This window comes from Bubalus kerabau, chromosome 22 (assembly GCF_029407905.1).
Source record: "Bubalus kerabau isolate K-KA32 ecotype Philippines breed swamp buffalo chromosome 22, PCC_UOA_SB_1v2, whole genome shotgun sequence".
NCBI lineage: Eukaryota > Metazoa > Chordata > Mammalia > Artiodactyla > Bovidae > Bubalus > Bubalus kerabau.
Window position 1 is genome coordinate 26,986,865 of NC_073645.1, and position 21,435 is coordinate 27,008,299.

At 44.0% G+C, this 21,435-nt stretch overlaps 1 protein-coding gene across 12 annotated transcripts in view; it reads right to left on the minus strand.

The window, feature by feature from the left end:
• Positions 1–3,643: 3,643 nt before the first annotated feature.
• Positions 3,644–21,435, minus strand: part of STN1 (STN1 subunit of CST complex) — a 37,811-nt gene continuing 20,019 nt past the window's right edge. For 8 of the 12 annotated variants that reach the window (XM_055559988.1, XM_055559995.1, XM_055559992.1 and 5 more), the window contains 4 exons: positions 20,764–20,938; positions 14,751–14,873; positions 12,196–12,268; positions 3,644–4,380 (listed from right to left, as the gene is read on the minus strand). In XM_055559988.1, the coding sequence (XP_055415963.1) occupies positions 4,223–4,380; positions 12,196–12,268; positions 14,751–14,873; positions 20,764–20,938 (529 nt within the window). In that variant the 3' untranslated portion in view covers positions 3,644–4,222. Of the gene's footprint in view, positions 4,381–5,167; positions 8,162–12,195; positions 12,269–14,750; positions 14,874–20,763; positions 20,939–21,435 lie in introns of those variants that run through there. The other 4 variants (XM_055559984.1, XM_055559990.1, XM_055559991.1 and 1 more) reach the window with 4 other exon arrangements.

Below are 21,435 nucleotides of genomic sequence, written 5' to 3' on the forward strand. Positions count from 1 at the left end.
GAATTAATGAGACACCACTTTACTGTCTCTGTTTAAAAACAAAAACAAAAAACCAGGGCTATTTTGTGGTCTTCAAAATTCCTCTTTTGATGTTACAAAGTGAAAGCTATCATTTAAATTTGACATACAGGGAGAGGCTGGAGTCTCTTCAGGAATTTGGGATTTGATTTAGAATTCCTCTGAACATGGAAAACCTGGGACTGACCTGTTTGGGTTTACCTAATAAAAGTTCAATAAAAATAAGTCATTAAAAAAAAAATTCTGGATTAAGTAAAAACTCACTTATGTGGGAGTTTGGGATCACATTTAGAGCCTCCACCTGTAATAGACTATTAGGCAAATAAAAACTCTATTGCAAGGTTCTTCATCCACGGACATGATTTCCCTTCAGGTTGCTCTACTTCTCTCCCAGCGCCTGCTGCCAGCTTCTCCAGCAAGCCTCATCACCGTCTTCCTGAGTTTGCCTGTATGCTTCATGTAAATCTAGTCAGGAAACAATGAGATGCTTTTTTCCAGCAGTTGCTCTAGAGGCCACTTGTAGAGAAGAGATGGCACTCATAAAAAAGTGTGGATGTTTTCTCCAGTGGAAAATTACAAGTTTGCTTGGTTTTAATCCTTGGCACCAAGTTTTGGGTTCTTCATCACTGAACAGACTTCTTTCTGCTTGGCTTTTTCCCGGCCAGTGTCCTGGCACACTATCAGAGGGGGAAATAATTAGAAAGAAGTGTCTTATAGGGATGAGACGCACTGGGAGCTTACCAGATGGGGATAATCAGGAGTCTTCAAACAAATCCTTGACCAGACAGAGCACCATGTGTCTTCTCGCTTACGTTAACTATAGGCAGTGTTCCCGGCTCCTGAAATGTGTGCATGGAAAGGACAGGGGGACGTCTGCTCAGTTTCCCTCCTTCCCAGGGAGACCCCTCGGTTGCTCTTCAGTTCATGAGCAGTGACCCAACTGTAGCCCCAGAGAGTTTTCTAGGAGCTTTCCTCATCTCACTATGGAGGGAAAAGTCTCATTGCATTCTTGGTTCACTCATGATTTAGATTACGTGAGTGTGGGGTGGGGAGCGAGAGACAGCTTTGTTATTTCTGTATAATGACACTTGAGACTCTCCTGGTGGTCCAGTGGTTAAGACTCTGCTCTTCCAAAGCAGGAGGCACAGGTTTGATCCCTGGTTGGGAAATTAAGATCCTGCATGTTGCTTGCTGTGCCCCCAACTTTTTTTTAATTAAAAAGATGTTTGTGAGACAGTTGGGGAAGTGTATGATGACATATACTAATTGTAACACTACTCAAGTATAGATATGTAGTTAAAAAGCATCTGACATCTCACCTTTCAGAGGTAACAAGTGCGTCACTTTGGGGAGCATTTCTAACAATCTGATGTGCATAATTATTCATTAGAATTTCAAATAAACTTGTGAGCATTTGTGTTGTGCTTGTTCAGAATCTGACCCTGAGACAAGAATCAAAAAGGAAGCCATTCCTTTGGGAGATGCAGCAAAGAGTACTGGAGAGGGTAAAGTAAGACAGGGTAAGGCAGCCAAATGAGGGCGATTATCAAGTTACTGCTGTTGTGGGCGGATGGAGCCTAATCCCAGACAAACTCTGGGAAGTGCTGTAGAACATGAGCCTCAGATATATTTCATTGGAAGGGTGAGGGAACAGAAGTATTTATACCCCAGGTCCCATTGGCTGAAGCTGGTAGGTGTTAATTCTGAGTACTTCCAGCCTGAACTGGAGAAAAGTCCCCAGGAAAGAGAGGAAGCTCTTAGCAGGTGGAGGGGAGCCACACACACACACATAGTCGTGGTATCACTTGGAAGATGTGCTGGGCCCTGTTCTAGGTGCTGGGACACAGCAGGAAATGAAACAGAGAAAAAGTCTTGCTTTCATGGAGCATTCCTTCTGTTGGGGAGAATATAAGCAGGGTAAGTAAGAAACATACAGAGCGTGTTCCACGTGATGAGAAAAGCACTGTGGAGCGGGGCTGCTGTGCTCCGCTCCACAGTGGGAGCTGAAGAGGGGCCAGGGAGCAGAGAGGACAGTAGGAGCCCTGCCGTATTCCAGGCGTGGCGGTAAAGGAATGAGGTGCCATTATGCGCAGGTTGGACATGGGATATGAGAGGAGAGGAGTCAACGGGCTTGGCCTGAGCAACTGGGAAAATGGAGCTACCTCTTCCTGAACCAGGGAAAACTTCTGAAGGAGCACGTTTGGGGTCAGTGGTGGGTGGGGGCCTGGCTTTGGATATCTTACATTTGTGATGTCTGCTGGACACCTAAATGATGCTGTCAGCAGGAGGCTGATTGGAGGATCAGGAGTTCCAAGAGGTGTGAACTGGATGTAAACTGGGGTTTGTCAACATACAGATGGTCTGAGCCTTGGGACTGGTTGAGATTCCCATGGGAGCAAGCTAAACAGAAAAGAGGTCTGGGACTGAACCCTAGGAGTGGAGTGGTCAACTGTATGTATGCGTATACTTGCCACATTTATATGGATGGACACTCTCTTTTTAGAAACATACAGACACACACAGGGGGCTGCAGGTCAGTGGTATTATATAAATAGATTTGGAACTCAATTTTCTTCCCACTCAATCTCCCGGGGATACTGCTCCATGGCAACAGTATTTGTCTACTCCATTGACTTAATGGCTGCATAGTAGTTCATTGTGTACATGTACCCTAGCTAAGTTTTCCCTAAAGAGGAATATTTACCCCAGTTTTACACAGCAGTGGGCACCCTGGACACTCATTCTCTCCATCCTCTGTGATCACCTCCTTGGGGTTATAGCCCCCCTAGAAGCGGGGTGGTTGTGTGCAAGGATGTGTCCTTTTTTTTTTTTTTTTTTTTGGATGTGTCCTTTTTATGTTCCAACTCAAGACCCCTTCCTGGCAGCTCCAATAATCTGAGATGTGTTCAGCATGGAACAGCTGCTGATCTTAAGGAGGAACCACTGGGGTGTCATTCCAGGTAAACCTTGTTCTATAGGAACCCTTCTGAATACAGGGCACCTACCTGGGTAATAACTGCTAGAAACCGGGCAGAGGTTTGGGTCAAAGTCAGGAAAGTCCAAGACAGGAAGTCGTCTATCGGGACTCATTCCAGGACTCACACATGGAGCCACAGGCGACTTCTGAGTGTAAAACCACTGTTTCCACACAGAGCAGAACAGACCAGGCCTGCAGGCTCTCCAGTAGAGCTGCTAAAAGCTTATTACATCAAATTCTAAGGATGCAGCCAAAGGCAGATGTGCTTTTGTGAAATGACTGTAATTAACTCCAAATCTTTCCCTGCACTTGCTTTTCGCTGGCTGGATTTGTCATCGAGCTGTTAGAACAAGCCTATGCTGTACACCAGATTTCTTCCCTTTACCTGTCTTTCCCAGCAAAAGCATGACCCCATCACCTGTCTGGGCACATCCCGAGTGTTTGGAAGGTGTCAGGGTGTCCTGCACATTCAATGGTAACCTTGAAAATAACATCTATCACTGCCAGGTAATTGGCCGGCAGCCTCGGAGAACTTCAGGGTATTGAGACGATATGTTGAATTTAGTCAGTATCCTCAAGCACAGGGACATGTACTGAAATGCCATGTGATTCAGAAGGGAAAAAAGGAAAATGGCAAATACAGAGCCATGCCTTAGATCCTGTTTTATTCCCATCACTATAAACAATTCAACCCAAGACTGGACCCACTGCTGGGGTTTGACCCACAGAAATTATAGGTCAGCAACACTCATCCAGGGAGACCTAGTCCCCTACACCAGGGTCTTAACCACCAAGAGATGCCAAGAAAGTATCTGATAGTCTGAAGTTTTCAAAAGCATCTGAGCTGGTGATCTGTACGCTGTTCTGTTCCTGTTTCCAGGGGCCTTTACCATGGAAGGTCCCTTCCCACGGCAGAACCTCCATCCAGGCCAGCCACGAGAAGTTTCTTCCTCTTCTGCTCCGTGAGTGATGCTCGGTCCAGCCTAGAGTCCAATGAGGGTTTTCTTGCATGTTGTGGCTGAGAAAAGTCATTTTATCCCAGGATACAGCAGGTAGAAGTGAAGAGCTGATTCATTTGAAAAGACCCTGATGGAGGGAAAGATTGAAGGCAGGAGGACAAGGGCATGACGGAGGATGAGATGACTGGATGGCATTACTGACTCGATGGACAGGAGTTTGAGCAAGCTCTGGGAGTTGGATGGACCTGTGCTGCCTGCTGGCCTCTGCTCAGAATGCCGTGTAGTATTTCTCCGTGGTGCTGACGATGTCACTCTGGTCCTCCAGCAGCTCCAGCACCTGCTGCAGCACGGGTTCACTCAGGCCTGGGCTGAGGCTCAGGCGGGCACAGGCCAGGATGTGCAGGAAGTGGCAGCCCTTCTCCACGTCTGTGGGAAAAAGGGAGTTGGCGAAGCCTGGACACACCCGTCAGACCCTCCTCTCTCCCCTGCATCCTCTTCTCTACATGGAAGTCCTTCTCTGTATTTCCTGAATCAGAACCTGCAGCTTCATAAGACCTCCCCACCCGCTCGATGATTCTCCTGTACATTAAAGCAGGAGATGCACTGGCCTACCTTACTGATGACAACAAACTAAATTACCTGTTCTCAGGTGTGTGCCAGGGACCACTGCTCAGGGACACAGGCCTTCAGCCTTCCAGGATTCCCAATCAGTAATTGTATACTCATAACCCCGTGGGATTTTAGCACGTAATCATCTTTTTCTCTCAGGAAGTCACATGTACAGGTGCACATGTTCAGTGCTAACCCCCTAGCTTCGCAGGTGGGAGCCCTCCTGAGGTGGACAGCAGAGCCAGCCTGCAGCAGTCTCCTTATTCCTTCCGCAAATCCTGGACCATGGGACTGCAATGGTGACCTCTGGCCTCTTCTGACTCCTCTCTGCCTAGGCTTCCAAACAGTCTGTCTGTGGTGGCTGTGTTCGAGGAACTTCTCACCCTCTACCAGAACAAATGGGACCATTTGTGACAGTTCAGGGTGGCTGACTGCTTTCGTAGCAGAAATCAATCATTTTGCAATAGTGGTATTCATACTGAAGTTATGACCACTAGAGGATCATGAAATCAATTTAGTGGGTTGTGAACAGCATTCTTTTCTTACCAAACAGACTGAGGCAGACCAGAATATGAGATTACAGAATGTATTGCATTTTAGGTAGGATAAATATTAAGGTAGGCTAAATATTAATTTATATTTGATTATATATGTATATATATAGTTGCAGTAAAATGTATAATAAAATGATATAATTTGCTGGGTCATGACACAAAACTTATTTGTAACATTGAGTCAAAGTCAAACCTCATTCCTGGAAATCAACCCTCCCCAGTTTTCAGCACAGTCAGGTCTCTCACTGACATATGCCTAGCACTTGGCTCACTAGTGCTCTGCACAGTCACTGAACATTGTTTTCAGATGACAGAATGCTTTAGGCTCCAGGAAAGTCCTGGAGGGGTTGTGGTGATGGGCAACACATGGCTGTGGCTTTGGGCAAGTCACTGCATCTTCAAGCCTGGTTTTCTGATCAATAGGGAGTGGGACCAGAGGTGGGCGCACCTCTGAGGTCCTTCCCAGCTGTAAGGGTCAGGGCCGATCACAGGTAGTGGGCTAACAAAGACTTGTTAATTCTGACCTCTAGTGGCTACTCAACTCATTATTCCTACCAACCGGGGTTTACTGTTGGGAAACTCCACTGGTCTCCACATTTCCAGGCTGTTTCTTCAACATTTGTTCGATCAAAATTTCCTGAACACCTACTATTAATACATGTGCAGCACTAAGCAAGCGGGAACACGTACAGAGGGCAGATGGAAAGCAGACTCTGGAGTCCAAAGGACCCAAATTCAAGTGCTGGCTCTATGACTGGGGCTAAGTGGTCCATGTTTCTCATCCCGCATCCTCATGTATAAAATGGGAAGAAAAGCACCTGCTTCACCTCTGGTTGTGTTGATGAAAGGAGACTCACGGTGGGTGCTTCATCCTTGGAGAATTTACTTATCGTTATATTCATAACCTAAGAAGATGCACAAAATCTAGTCCATGCTCTAAAGAAGCTTCAACTTTTCCCAAGAGGAAGAGCTGATGATGATGGGTAGAGAAGGACACCAAGCAAAAATGGGTTTGCACACAGCAGAGAGGGAACACTGGGAATCCCAGCACTGCTCAGCTTGTAATCTTAGTTTTTATAAGACCTGGGGCTCAGGGCAAGGTGATGTATACGCATGTATGTTCAGCAGTGCTGACTACCCCAGAGGTCTTAAAGGACTTCTTCACAAAGGCCATTCTGTCATCTGAGGGTTGTGTAGCAAGGCTGTTCATAGAGGGGTCTTCCAGTCACAGGCGGAAAAGGACTGGCATTAGTTCTTTAAATGTTTACAATTCACCGGTGAAACCATTAGGTCCAAACTTTTCTTTGTTGGGAGATTATTTATTACTGATTCAATCTCCTTACTGTAGATCTATTCAGATTTTCCATGTCTTCATAATTTAGTCTTGGTAGGCTCTGTGTTTATAGGAATTTGTCCATTTCATCTGGTTATACAATTTGTTGGCATACAAGTGTTTATAGTACTTTTTTATAATCCTTTTTATTTCTGTAGAACCAGTATTGATGTCCTCATTTTCATTTCTGATTTTAGTAATCTGAGTTTTATCTCTTTTTTTTTTAGTCTACCCAGCTAAATGTTTAGCAATTTTGATGATCTTTTCAAAGAAGCAATTTTTGGTTTCCTTGATTTTCTCTATTGTTTTTCTATTCTCTATTTCATTTATCTGTGCTCTAATTTTTATTATTTCCTTCCTTCTATTAGCTTTGAGCTACTTTGTTCTTTTTTAGTTCCTTAAATTGTAAACCTATGTAAGTGTTCTTAGCTATAAAGTTCCCCTTTATACCCAGCTTTTGCTGTGTCCCATAAGTTTTGGTATGCTGTGTTTTAGTTTTCATTCATCTCTAAGTATTTTATAATTCCCCATGTGATTTCTTCTTTGGTCAACTGGTTAAGAGTGTGTTATTTAATTCTCACAAATTTGTAAAATTTTCAGCTTTTCTTCTGTTACTGTCTTCTAACTTCAAAAGATACTGGTCAGAGAGAAGATACTTTGTATGATAGCTATCTTTTAAAACCTGTTGAGAACTGCTGATGGTCTAACATGGTCTATCCTGGAGAAGGTCCCACGCATGCTGCTGTCAGGTGGGCTTCTGTGTGCACAGGTCAGATCTGGCTGACTTGTGGTCTTATTTAGGTCCTCTGCTTCCTTATCTTCTGTCCAGTTTCTCTATCCACTATTGAGAGTGGAGTACTGAAATCTCCGACTATTATCGTAGAACTATTTATTTCTGTCAGTTTTTGCTTCATGTAATATTCCGATGGTCTGTCACTAGACACATAACATTTAAAATTGCTATGTCTTCTTATCCAGCCTTTTATTAACATATAATATCCTTCCTTGGTTCTTGTAACATTTTGATTTAAAGGCTATTTTGTCTGATATTAGTATAACTGCCCCTGCTCTCTTCTTCTGAGACTCGCATAGCACATATGTTGGTCCATTTGATGATGTCCCACGGGTCCGTTAGGTTCTGTTCATTTTTCTTCAGGGCCCTGTTGATTCTTCTTCCTGTTCAAATCTGCCTTTGAATCACTAGTAAAAATGTTGCATTTCAGTTCCTGTCCTTGTCAGAATTTCTTTTTAGTTTTTCTCTTAATCAATATTTTCCATTTTATTCACCCATCATTTTCATGAGCATCTTTAAGACAGTTGTTTTAAAGCCACTGTGTAATAGATAAGCCATCAGGTCTTTTCCAGGGATAGTTTCTGTTGCTATTTTCCCCGTTCCTTTGAATGGGTCATAGTTTCCTGTCTCTTTGTATATCTTTCACTTTTAGTTGAAAACTGGACACTTGAATCTAATAATGTGGTAATTCTGGAGATTAGATTCCTCCCCTTTCCTGGTGGTAGCTGTTTTTTTGTTATTGTTTCTAATTTTTTTCAGTTGTTGAAGGCCGTCTCTGAGCCAAGAATAGCCTGAGATGGAAACCTAAGGTCTTCTCAGGTCTATTTCTGAGTCTGTGCCTTTTCCTGGGTATGTGAGGTCACTTTCTAATTTTCCCCATATATGCAGTTGATTTTGAATGTCTTAAGTCTTTCTTTTCTGGCTCCAAAAGGGGCAAAAAAAAAAAAAAAAAAAAAAGAAATGAAGGGTTTTTAAAAAGAAGGGTGCCAGTCTTTTTAAAATCCCTTGGAAGTCACCTCAGCTGTTGGGTGAGGCAGGCACAGCAATGGGAGGAGGTGCAACAACGGCCACCCACCTCTCTGTCCACAACTCTATGATCAGAAGCAGTAATGAGTGACCAGAGCACAGACCCCTGACACACGGAGGACTGGGCCCTTTCTGCCCACCCTAGATCCAGAAACACATGAACAGCTACCTGCTATGTAGTTGGAGGTATGGGATGGGCAGCTGCTACTAAGATTTGAATCTTGACTGGAAGCAAGCCCAATTACTGTCCAAACCTTCCTCTGGAAGTTGCCAGCCTTTATAGATACTCTAGAGTTCCAAAATAGCTATAGCAGACAGATGGGACTGCTGTCTAAGCGGAGGGAAGGGTTTTTGGTGTTTCTCACTCTTTCAGCTTCCTGAGAGTTTTATAAAACACCAGTTTATTTCATCCTTATAACAATCCACAATGTAGGTACCATTATTATCTGTTTTGCATATAAAGAAACTAAGCCACAGACTTACCAAAGGCCACATAGCTTTAAAGTGGCAGAACCGGGATTCAAACCCAGGTAAGGTGGCTCCAACAGCTTGCTCTTTACAACTATGCCACACGGCCCGTCTTTAGACAAGCCTAGTACCAGTACTTTAGGGACTTAAAACTGGCCCGTATTTATGATCCTGTCATTATTGTAGGTATACCCTTTGCTAAAATACTCATCAGTTCAGCTCAGTCGCTCAGTCATGTCTGACTCTTTGCAACCTTGTAAGTGACTATAAAGATTTTAAGTTCTCCTACCAATCATTGATGCTTTAGAACTGTGGTGTTGGAAAAGACTCTTGAGAGTCCCTTGGACTGCAAGGACATCCAACAAGTCCATCCTAAAGGAGAGCAGTCCTGGGTGTTCATTCGAAGACTGATGCTGAAGCTGAAACTCCAATACTTTGGCCACCTCATGTGAAGAGATGACTCATTGGAAAAGACCCTGATGCTGGGAGGGATTGAGGACAGGAGAAGAAAGGGGACAACAGAGGATGAGATGGCTGGATGGCACCACCAACTCGATGGACATGAGTTTGGGTGAACTCCGGGAGTTGGTGATGGACAGGGAGGCCTGGTGTGCAGTGATTCATGGGGTTGCAAAGAGTCGGACACGACTGAGCAACTGAACCAATCATCCTGTCAAGGAAAACTCAATTCTATGTTTTGTTTGAAAGGTTAGGAATGAACTAAAGGTTCAGTTGTTGTAGTTCAGTTGCTCAGTTATGTCCAACTCTTTGCGACCCCATGGACTGCAGCATGCCAGGCTTCCCTGTCCTTCACCATATCCTGGAGCTTACTCAAACTCATGTCCATTGAATCAGTGATGCCATCCAACTATCTCATCCTGTCACCCCCTTCTCCTCCTGCCTTCAATATTTCCTAGTATTAAGGCCTTTTCTAATGAGTTGGCTCTTCACTTCAGGTGGCCAAAATATTGGAGCTTCAGTTTTAGCATCAGTCCTTCTAATGAATATTCAGGGCTGATTTCCTTTAGGATTGACTGGTTTGAACTCCTTGCAGTCCAAGGGACTCTCAAGAGTCTTCTCCAACACCACAGTTCAAAAGCATCAATTCCTTGGCATTCAACCTTCTTTATGATCCAATTGTCACAGCCATGATTAAATAAATGGTCAAATATCTGTCTATCAATACATATAGTGAAATATAAAGACAGCTATTAAAAAGACAGGTACTTAATACACATACTGTTGCTGAATAACCTCTAGATTTAAAATATAATGTATAGAACATTGAGTATTATATGCTAAGCTTTATTTAGGCATTTTAGGAAGGATAAACTATACAAATGTGTTTTATAAATGCATATGACATCTCTAGGATACACCAGAAACCAATGACGTCTACTACCTTGGAAAGGGAAACACAGAGCCTGTGGCTTGGTGCTGGGAGGAAGTCTGACTTTTCTCTGTGTGTTTTTGTACTTTTTTACCCTATGCATACAACATTCCGAATAACTTTTTAATGTCATAGGTATTTCTTATGAAAAGGGGTGGCTGCAACAGACTCTAAGTCCCTACATGATATTTTTGTTGGCATCCTGTTATTCATGCTCCAGAATTCGTCTCCTGGGAGTTCACTAGTTTCAGGGAACTGGCTTATCATTTTTAGAGGCTCCCTTTTATAGACTGACTAGCAGAGCCTTGACAGACGCACTCATCAAAGCAGGACCTGGCCTGTCGATTAGAAGTGGATATAAAACCTGCCACTTTTTATAGACCCTCAGATCACCCAGGCTATTTGATTCTCTTAAGAAAGGTAGTGTGAATTGCCTTCATTTGCTTCACCAGGCCCTAGGATTACTAATCCTTTATCCACCCTGTTCCTAATACACATCCAAATAAGAATCTGGCCAGATGGCCTGGGACTAGCATGAGTGGAGGAATGTCACCTGGGAAGCAGCCTCCCCTCTCATCCCTTCTTGGTGGAAGAATAGCGCATTTCATTGCTCTAAAAAGCTCTTCAGTTGTGGACAGGCAGTTTCCCCTCAATGCAACTAAAGGATACTTTTCCTTCTTGTTCTGAATGAAGTGAACAATGGTTAAGAAACCTTGCGTCAAATAATAGATTGCTTTCAGTTTATTTTAAGAGCTGTTATCACACCACTCTGGGAGGTGACCTCATGGGTCCTCAAAGGCTAAACAGGGCTGCATACCATCACCACCAGGGCTGGAGACCTGGTCCTGCTCCACCCACTGACTCAGCCTGGAAAAGATCCAGGTCTCAGGCATATGTGGGCTTTCAGGACAGGAGGTGGACCTCTCTGGAAAGAAAGCAAGCAGGGGAAAGAGGCCTGCCTGTGCTCCTTAACCAGCCTTTCTACTCTTCTTTTGGCGTCATTTGTTGACATACGTCGACATTTGTTCTTAGCATATGTTTACAAAAGGTAGACTGTGAAAAGTCACCTTTAAGAGTGGTCAGTTTACACAAGATTTAAAGATAAGACAAATGCTTTATTTCTAACTTGTGTGAAAATGGCAATGTCTGTTGTCAGACTATCTACAATTTGAGTTTCTAACCACTAGGGGTTGACCTAACTCCACTAAAATCAACTCTTTTTCTAAACCATTTCTCTTGCAAATTATCAGGCTTCTAGATGACTGAATTATACTCTTCATAAACTGTAATGTCTAGAACCACTCCCAACACTGAAGGGCTTGATGGTAGAAGAGAGGAAAATGTCAGGTTTGGGTTTAGAGACAAGAAGTCAGAGTAGAACAAGGAATAACACAAATTTGGTGGTGTTAGTGGTAAATGCAGGAGACATTAGTGCCAATGCAGTAAATGCAGGAGACATTAGTGCCAACACCACAAATTTGGTGGTGTTAGTGCCAATGCAGGAGACATAAGAGATGTGGGTTCAATCCCTGGGCCGGGAAGATCCCCTGGAGGAGTGCATGGCAACCCACTCCAGTATTCTTGCCTGGAGAAGCCCATGAACAGAGGAGTTTGGCAGGCTACAGTCCATAGGGTCGCAAAGAGTTGGACATGACTGAACCAACTTAGCATGCACACAAGAGACTATGAAACCAGAAAGATGTCAAAAACTCCTAGCCTGACAACTTACCTCACTGTATCAGAGTCACCTGAGAAGTTTACTGTCTAGCCCCCAGCCCAGCCCCGAGTGAATCAGAGTCCCTGGGGCTGGGACCTGAGCGTGGTATGTTCATAAAAGCTCCAAGGTTGACTCTTAGATGTGGCCCAGGTCAGAACAACCATGCGAGGCTAACACTCACTTGAGCCAGGAGAAACCTGAGCCTCCGAGAAGGCAGGTGTCTGAACCAGTCATGCCTCTAAGCTGTTACTGGGAAAAGCCCTAGGTTTCCTAACCCTCCGTCCAGTGCTCTCCAGGAGGGAACATTTCCCCTTCCAAGACACTGGAATACATGGATATTACACCACTTACGATTTGGTTTCTGGCATTCTTCTTGAATGATCCGGTGGATCTTTCTGTGCAATTCTTTGTCTTCTCTCGTTACCTAAACAGGAAAAGAGAGTTTGGAGAGAAAGGTTAAGTGACAGAGAGGCTGTGTCACCTACCCTGCCAAATTAGTATTTAGGGTAGCTCCTAAAGATTTCATAACAATCATCATCCATTCACCATCAATGAGTGTGGTTTTCGAAATCAGACCTGTTGTCACGTCAGTTCTATCCCCAAGCAGCTTTCTGCTGTGTGTGACCCACAGACACATTCCCATGGGAGGTGGTTCACTGGGGCCAGGATGGAAAGAAAATCTGGAATCCCTTGCTTTTGAGGAGCAACTTTCTTCTTAAATATTTATAACACATTCATAAAATTTCTCTTATTTGTTATATTTTTGAGGGAGGCACAGTGATCAAATCCCAGGACTCTTTCCTCCTGTGTTTCTTCTTGGGTTTCACGTTCCTTCACCCAACCATAGGGAAAAACAACAGAAATAAAACTGTGAGGAAAAGCTAGGAAGAGAGTAAGTCTAGCCTATAAACGGAAACACTGTCTGTTCTCAGAGGCAAATATAACCTGGGTTCCTTTCTCAGCTAGCTCAGGTAACAGGGAAACAGCCACCAAATGGGCTTCACTATCATGTTCGGTAGTAAATCTAATGACAAAAAAAGAGAGAAAGGAATAAAGAAAGGAAAAGAGGAAGAAAAAGAGAGAAAAAAAAAGAATGGAAGAAAAAAAAAGAAAGAAGTGGGCAAACACATAACGTCAGGAATGCACCCTGGGCCGATGGGACGTGGGATGACCAGATTTAAGATGACGATACTGACAAGGACCCATCTGTGGACTCATGGGGTTGCTGGGAAGATTAAGGCAATGTGGGAGAGCTGCTGAAAGCTGGAAAGCACTAGACAGACAGAGGATAATGATGCCCCTGAGGCGATACCCTCAGGAAAACAGAAACCTAGGGCCAGGGTTGAGGTGGGGGCAGGGAGTGAAATCAGCAAAGTGGGGTGGTTCTGCTGAGGAAAATATAGGTATTATAGCTGGATCACCTCACTCCAGCTCAGACTGATTCACAGGAGGAAGTGCCCCAGCCCTGCCACACCTCAGCGCTGGATGGCTGCCCACATCTGCTGTTCCTCAGGAAGAGCTGCTTCCTACCAACCCAGGAGGCCACGCAGAGCCTCATGGGAGAATGCGACAGTGGGGGTGGGGGAGGGGGCTGTTAGGGTGAGCTGCCCCACAAGAGGTAGTCAACTTCCCTGCCCCCCCAAACTGCCCGCCCACCCTTATGCAGAACGGAATACCCTTTTCAAAAGTTACTGAAATAGTATTTAAAACATACCTTAATTTTTAAAAACTTTCTGAAAGAGGGGAATCACTAGAGTAAATCAACATCAAGAAAATGTCCTGTTAAGGAAGGCTTCCCCTCAGGAATCACACTGTAGAGAGTGAGGCTCCTGGGTATCCTCAGGGTTTTGCTCTGTCTTCAGGAGAATCACGTGCTGCTCAAGCCACATCTATGCTACTGACGTGGACATGGATATCACTGTCAGCTCTGTTCCTCCAGTATTAAAGTCAGGCAGTGGGAGGTGAATTTTAACTTTAAGTCTGAAGGAAATGGCAACCCACTCCAGTATTCTTGCCTAGAAAATCCCATGGACAGAGGAGCCTGACAGGCTACAGTCCATGGAGTCGCAGAGTTGGACACGACTGGGTGACTTTCATTCACTGAGGCAGGCAAGCGCTTGTATCCCTGGTGGGAATGGTAATTGTTACCACCTTTGGCAGAACCAAGCAGATTGTATTGACCCAGACCATAAAGGTACATGCCCTTTGCTCCAACCATTCCTCTTTTAAGAGTCAATCTCACAGAAATACTTACATAAGTCCACAAAAAGACAGACACAGCAGCAGTGTACTCGAGAACAGAAGATGGAAACAATAAAAAAGTCCATCAGAGAGAAGTGGTTAAATAATTGATGGCCAGTACCCATAAGATAGACTACCATACAGATGTCAAAAAGAATGAGGTGGACATCCAAGGACTCATATGGAAAGAGGCCTGTGCTGTGCTGTTCTGGTCTCCAAAAACTTACAGAGGGTTATTTAGAGCAGTGGTTCTCCACTGTCCCAAGGGATACTTGGCAATGTCTGGAGACACTAAGGTTGCCACAACGGGGCGTGCTGCTACTGCTCTCAAGTGGGTGAAGACCAGGACACTGCCAAACACCCTACAATACAAAGGACGGCCCCCCACAACAAGGAGTCAACTGGCCCAAACAACTGAAGTTGAGAAATCCTGATTTAGAGGATGATCACATTTTTTTTTTTTGATAACAGGAGCATATATTTAGAAGTGTGCACAAGAATGTACTGCCAAAAATGATACCAGAGGAAAGACAAAGGCCGGCTTCCATTCCTTATGTACCTCCTTAATGACTGACTTTTAAAAACAGCAAATAAGTATTCCTAAGTAATACATATATTTGCAAATGGAAGCTAAGGGAAAAAAAGTTAAGTTGCAGGTCTCTTACATAGAATAGGTTATCAAAACCACCATCTTTCTGGAAAACGAGTCCTTTTTCCTGCAGCAGCTTTACAGCATTCCTAAATATACTGTGAATTGCTCTGGAAGTGGTGTCATTCTTAAAACCCATCTGTAGGAAGGAAAAAAAAGAAGTCAGTCCCATCTTATAGCACTTGAGGGCAACTCCCTAGACCAACTGGTTATAAATTCACCCAACAGGCTTTTTATGGTAGAGTCAGAAAGATTCAGGTATGCACGGGCCTAGCAGGATAGTATTTAAGGAAGGCTGGGAAGTCTGCTCAGGCAGAATCACACTTGATAACTGTTCTGCTGCTGCTGCTACTGCTAAGTCGCTTCAGTCGTGTCCGACTCTGTGCGACCCCATAGACGGCAGCCCACCAGGCTCCCCCGTCCCTGGGATTCTCCAGGCAAGAACACTGGAGTGGGGTGCCATTTCCTTCTCCAGTGCAGGAAAGTGAAAAGTGAAAGTGAAGTCGCTCAGTCGTGTCCGACTCTTTGCGACCCCATGGACTGCAGCCTACCAGGCTCCTCCATCCATGGGATTTTCCAGGCAAGAGTACTGGAGTGGGGTGCCATTGCCTTCTCCAGATAACTGTTCTACCTCTTAGTTTTTTGTTTAATTAATTTAACTCAATGATAGGTAATGGAAAAATCAAGATGAAAGTCTTTAATTTTTTTATACAGAACAAAAGATTCTATACATATTGGCTCACTTCTTTGATAAAAATTGTTTTATCAATTTTAATATGGCCAATATTAAAATTTGTAATAATTTATTTACAATATTAAAATTTGTAAATAATCGAATTTACATATGGCCACAATTTTAATCAAAAAAGTGAGCCAATCTTTGGTTCTGTATAAAAAAAAATCAAAGATTTTCATATATGTATATATATTATATACATATGAATATATACATATAAGGGAAATCTACCCTGAATATTCATTGGAAGGACTGATGCTGAAGCTGAAGCTCCAATACTTTGGCCGCCTGATGCAAAGAGCCGACTTATTGGAAAAGACCCTGATGCTGGCAAAGATAGGGGGCAAGAGTAGAAGAGGACAGAGGGTGTGATGGCTGGATGGCATCACAGACTCAATAGACAGGAGTCTGAACAAACTCCAGGAGACAGTTAAGGACAGGGAAGCCTGGTGTGCTGCAGTTCATGGGGTCGCAAAGAGATGGACACAACTTAGTGACTGAACAACAATAATATAACTTCTTCCTAAGGACATTAAAGAATTTTATACACATTGAAATAAGTTAGAGATTCCAACACAGAGAGAGTATTAAATAGACTCCTTATTTTAAATAGAGGATAGTGAAGGCAAACAGAGGAGACCTATCTCTGCACAGGGGAGGGTCCATGGGCTGAAGGCAGACAGGGCCCCAGGGAAGCAAGAGAGGCACGAGGCTGCTATCAGGTTGCTCTCTCTTCAACTTCGGTACCCCTTCTCTTCTCTAAGTGTGCCTACAGTGGTTGCCAGGTCATCCTACTTCTTATTTCAAGGAAGCCACGTTTTCCACCATGTCCCACCATGGTTAATCAGATTGCAGGCTTCTTGAATTGGAGACTCTGTGCTTCATCTCGGCCACCTGCTCCCTGACACACAGTGGGCGACCAAGAAAATGTATGTGCCATCAGTGAAAAGAAATACCCTGTAGAGATAGGAAGTAGCTTTCTAACTATTCCACTAGGGATTTTCAGTTCCTTCCTAAAACAAAGGAAGTGGTGAGTAATAACTGTCCTTCAAGGTACATACCCATTTTTTTTTTTAAAGATGTGACCATTTTTTTTAAAGTCTTTATTGAATTCATTACAATGTTACATTTTTGTTTTTTTGGCCATGAGGCATGTGGGATCCTAGCTCCTCGACCAGGGATCAAACCTACACCCTCTACACTGGAAGGCAAAGCCTTAACCACTGGACCACCAGGGAAGTCCCCAGATCCATTTTTAATGTGAGAGAAATCTGTAAAGATATTAAAAAGATCAGAGAGCCTAAAAAAAGAAAAACATGGCAAAGCGAAGGTGAAGTCCTGCCTCTCTAATGGGAGGACCTTATGGAGGCTGTCTGGACAGCACCCACAGACGCTGAAACAGAAAGTGTACCTCAGATTTTCTATGATGTTCCCTCAAAGTGACAGGTAGAGAAAATGCACCCCCACGTGGCCTCCAGTATTGACAATTCCATCTTGAAAGAAACCTTTGCTTCCTAGGAGAGGCCTCCCAGACAACATAGTTTGAATTTAATAGATCCTGGCAACGTTTTACCAACGTGCTCTGCTGGGCTGAAGAGAAGAGTCTAACTTTCTTGATTACATTCAGAGTCGAGGTTTTTTTCCTCAACAGAACAGGCCTGGGGAACCTGGGCATTAGAACCTGGGTCTGAGAGTTGACAAACATTCCAGATAATGACAGCAACCATTCTCTGAAGGGAGAATAAGGTTGAGAAATACTTGATGACTCCCACAGGCAGAAAAGCTATCTGGGTGTGTTTAGAATAAACACCTCATCCAGTCATCCTCGGCCACATGTCTTTTTATTCAAGGGGGAGCTGGGGGAGAGCTATTTCTAATTTCATACATGAGTGCTCGTACTTAGGAAAAGCAATGATCAACCCAACACAGGCTCCCCTACCACAACTCTTCATCTTCAACAACTTCATCTTCATAATTCTAAGGTGATTCATCTTTAATAGAAAGATCCTAAGGGTTGAGTTTATTCCATCTCTTACCAATATAGAAGTAAATTGGAAATTGACTAGAAACGCTTTTACGTGGTTATTCCTGTCATTGAAAATGACTGTTGATTATCCCCAGACCATACAGGAAGCCCAGTTCCTCCTCCCCGAGTTCAGTGAGACCGAGCAGCAGGAAGGGAGGGTGTGAGGCATGGGAGAGTAACAGCAGTTTCGGCTGTGAACCAGGGGGGTCCAGCAGAAAAGGCTTTCTGTAAATATCAACAACGTGTGAAGCTTCCTTTCCAAAAACATTCGCCTCAGCTGACCTTGGGACGTAATTCCCTGCTGGTTGTAAAGACATGGTCCCGAGGATAAAACCCCCAGTGGTCCTTGTAGCTAGTAGGTTTCCCTGGGCTGAGAGGTGTGTCTTTCTTGTCTTTTTCTAAAGAGCAGTGACAGACTCATCCCATTCAGGAAATTGAAACTGCTCAGAAACAAAAACAGTGAGTGACTGGCTGAACGGGCTGAGCCTCCGCAGGCCTCTCCTCGTGGCGGGTCAGGAACTGGGTGGATCTCTGAAGTATATATATAGTCTTCATTCCCAAACAAACTCAACATTTATCCAGCTGTCAAAGAAACAATGGTTTTGCAAGTTTGCTTATCATGTTTCTGGATGTGCTAAGATGGGCCACCATGGAAAAAAAGAAAGGAGGAAAACATTCAAAGCCACTCTTCCTACCTTCTCAAGTATAACATGATCACAACGATTTTTTGTTGTTGTTGTTAAGCTTTCATCTGTATGACTACACAAAGTGCCAAAGGATCTAGGGTTTCACTGTCATTGTGAAGTGTCTTAGGTCTCCCAGGCTCTATTAAACAGAATTCGATGTCATGACACTGACCTCCCCAACCAGAGCCATGTGAGAGAATAATTCATAATTGATGGAAAAATAGCTTCCAGAGACAAAACAGATATAGTGCCATATTCACTGCTTTTTAAACATACAGCACCGGGCAGGCACAGATTTTTGCTTTGAACATTTACAAAAAGATAATCATGCCAAAAGTCCCCTTTGGAATGTTCTGAATGGAGGGGCTTTCTAGTCCTCAGTTCTCCCCACTTAATTCTCGCAGAAGAGCTGGCTCACAGGAAGAATGGGGTCTTTGCTAAGCTTCAAAGTTCCCTTCTAAACATGCCAAGAGAGTGCTCAGAAGTCCTGGGAGGCCAAGTTGGCACTGAGCCTCCTCTAAATGATTGAGTGGAGGAAGGTCACCCGTGCTGTCAGTGGACAGCTGGGGAGCTGGCCCTGTGCAGAAGCCACGGCGGCGCAGAACAAAGCGACCAGTCCCGACCCACCCCACCTCGGTGTTTCCTGAAACGGTATCCCTCACCTCCGTGGATGAAACTGCGGGTCACTGGGCACACGGCCTGGTGCCAGGAAGCGATAATTAGGTTCATGAAGGAAACTGAGAAGCAGTGGTCGCACTCAGAAGGTGGGGATGGGGACTTGGTATCTGTTCCACCAGAATGCTGTTGTTGATTAGTCGCTCAGTCATGTCTGACTCTTTGTGACCCCGTGGACTGTAGCCTGCCAGCTCCTCTGTCCATGGGATTTCCCAGGCAAGAATACTGGAGTGGGTTGCCATCTCCTTCTCCAGGGGATCCTCTGGACCCAGGGACTGAACCCACATCTCCTGCAATGGCAGGCGGATTCTTTACCACTGAGCCACCAGGGAAGCCCTCCATCAGAATGGTGAAGAATAATCATGTTACCTTGCAAGGGTTATCACGCCAGCCCTGCTGCTAATGACAAAAGACTAGAAAACTCTGAACAGTCCAGGAATGACCAGACCCCTTATGGAACACATAAGAAAATTATGGTACACATAGTAAAAGATTATTACAGAGTGGCAAGTATGTTCACATGGCTGGGAAAGGACCTATAAGACACACACACAATGAAAAGCTACGTAGATAGAGTGTTTAGTAGGACACCATTTGTGTAAAAGAAAGGATACAACTACTTCTAGTTTATATGTGCAGATTATCTGCAGAAGGATATTCATGAGACTAGTAGGGGCACTTGTCTCTAGAGAAAGGGGAAGAGGAAGGAGGATGGGAAAACTAGATACTTTCAGGGACTATTTGGATTTTTATTTTCTATTTTATTTATTTTTGTTGCTTGTTTCCTTTTATTTTTTGGCTATGCAGCGAGGCTTGTGGGATCTTGGCTTCCCAATTAGGGACTGAACCCAGGCACTCGGCAGAAAAAGCTCCCAAGCCCTAACCACTGGACTGCCAGGGGATTAATTCCTGGGCTACGTGAATTTTTAAAACCATTCATTGTTTCTATCAACAAATAACTGTGGAGAACATACTTTATGCCAGCTCTGTTCCAGGCCCCCTTCTAGACAGCAAAGAAAGAGACAGACAAAGCCTCTGCTCTTGGAGAACTTAAATTCTGGTGGAGGAATAGGCAGCCAAACAAATAAATACCAGTGTTATCAAGAGATGTGGAAACAGGGTGATAACATGGTGAGGAAGCTAATGACTATTAAAGGAGAAGGTCAGGGAGGGCAAGAAGGTGACATTCAAGCAGAGATTATTCCCGGTGGAATAAATACATACAAGTTGCGTTACAACAACGAAAAACCTGAGGAATTGTGCTGAAAGGGAAAGCCTAAAAGCAAAGTCTCAGATAATTTTTAATTCCAGGCCAATAAGTAAAGACCAAACAACTTGAGTTCACCCTATAACACTATGGGTGAAAAAACGGGGATAGCTCTTTCTAGGACAAATAAAAAATTATTTGAGTGTTCCTTAAAATTTTTGTTTATTAACCAGACTGAATACAACTTGTTCTTTATTCAAACTCCTAAGACAGGACAAGTTAACCTTATTATGGAGAAGAGAGAGCAAGTCATTAAAAACCTTGGTTGAAGTTCAAGAATCATCTTGTTCAAAAAATAATTTTGCAAGAATAATCAGTTCTTCTCATCTATTTCCCCCTTCTTTGGCTCCTGCTGAAATTAAATGCCCATCTCAGTAAATACGAAGTACTATGAACCTTAGACTTTTTTTTTTTCCTACCCAAAGATTAAGCTTCATGAGATTAAGGAGGGGAAAAGGGCACGTCCATTCTCCTTTCAAATTCTCAGTGGTCAGTGACCTTTCCAGAACAGAATCAACATAACCTCTACACTCTGGGTACACCCTGTGAGTCTTAATGCCACAGAAACGTCTACCCACACTTTCCAGCTGCAGATCTGGGGCAGGGGCCTTGAATCTCACGTGGGCATACCACACTTACTTGCCCAGAGCAGGCGCTGTGAATCACAGGCTGGTTGGCAAGGGACAGAAGGGACTCCACAGTTTCCAACTCCTGCTGGTAAAAGGTTTGCACTCTGTTCTCCACAAGGAACTCTTTGGCCTTTTCACTCAGTAGACATGTGAGACTTTCAAGGTCCAGGGTGCCAGGATTGCTGCTGGGGGAAAGTTTCAACAAGACTTGCAGAAAACTTATGTCTGTTCCTTTTGAACGTGCATGAACCTGAAACGGGATCCCCAAGTGGCACAGTGGTAAAGAATCCACCTGCCAATGCAGGAGATGTGGGTTCGATCCCTGGGTTGGGAAGATCCCCTGCAGAAAGAAATGGCAACCCCCTCCAGTATTCTTGCCTAGGAAATTGCATGGACAGAGGAGCCTGGCAAGCTATAGTCCAGAGGTTTGCAGAGTCAGATGTGACTGAGCATGCACACACACACACGGCTAGCAAATGCCGTGTTATAAGGATGTGTGTTTTTCACAAAAGGGGCAACGCACGCAGTGAACACTGCACGGTTGTTTATAAGTATGAGGCAGCACCATGGGAACTGATATTCGTGATTGATTTAGAAAAAAATCAAACTGAAGAACAGTATGTGAAGGACAGTGACATTTTTGTCAAGAAGCAAATGACAACCCACAACATATGCAGGTGGA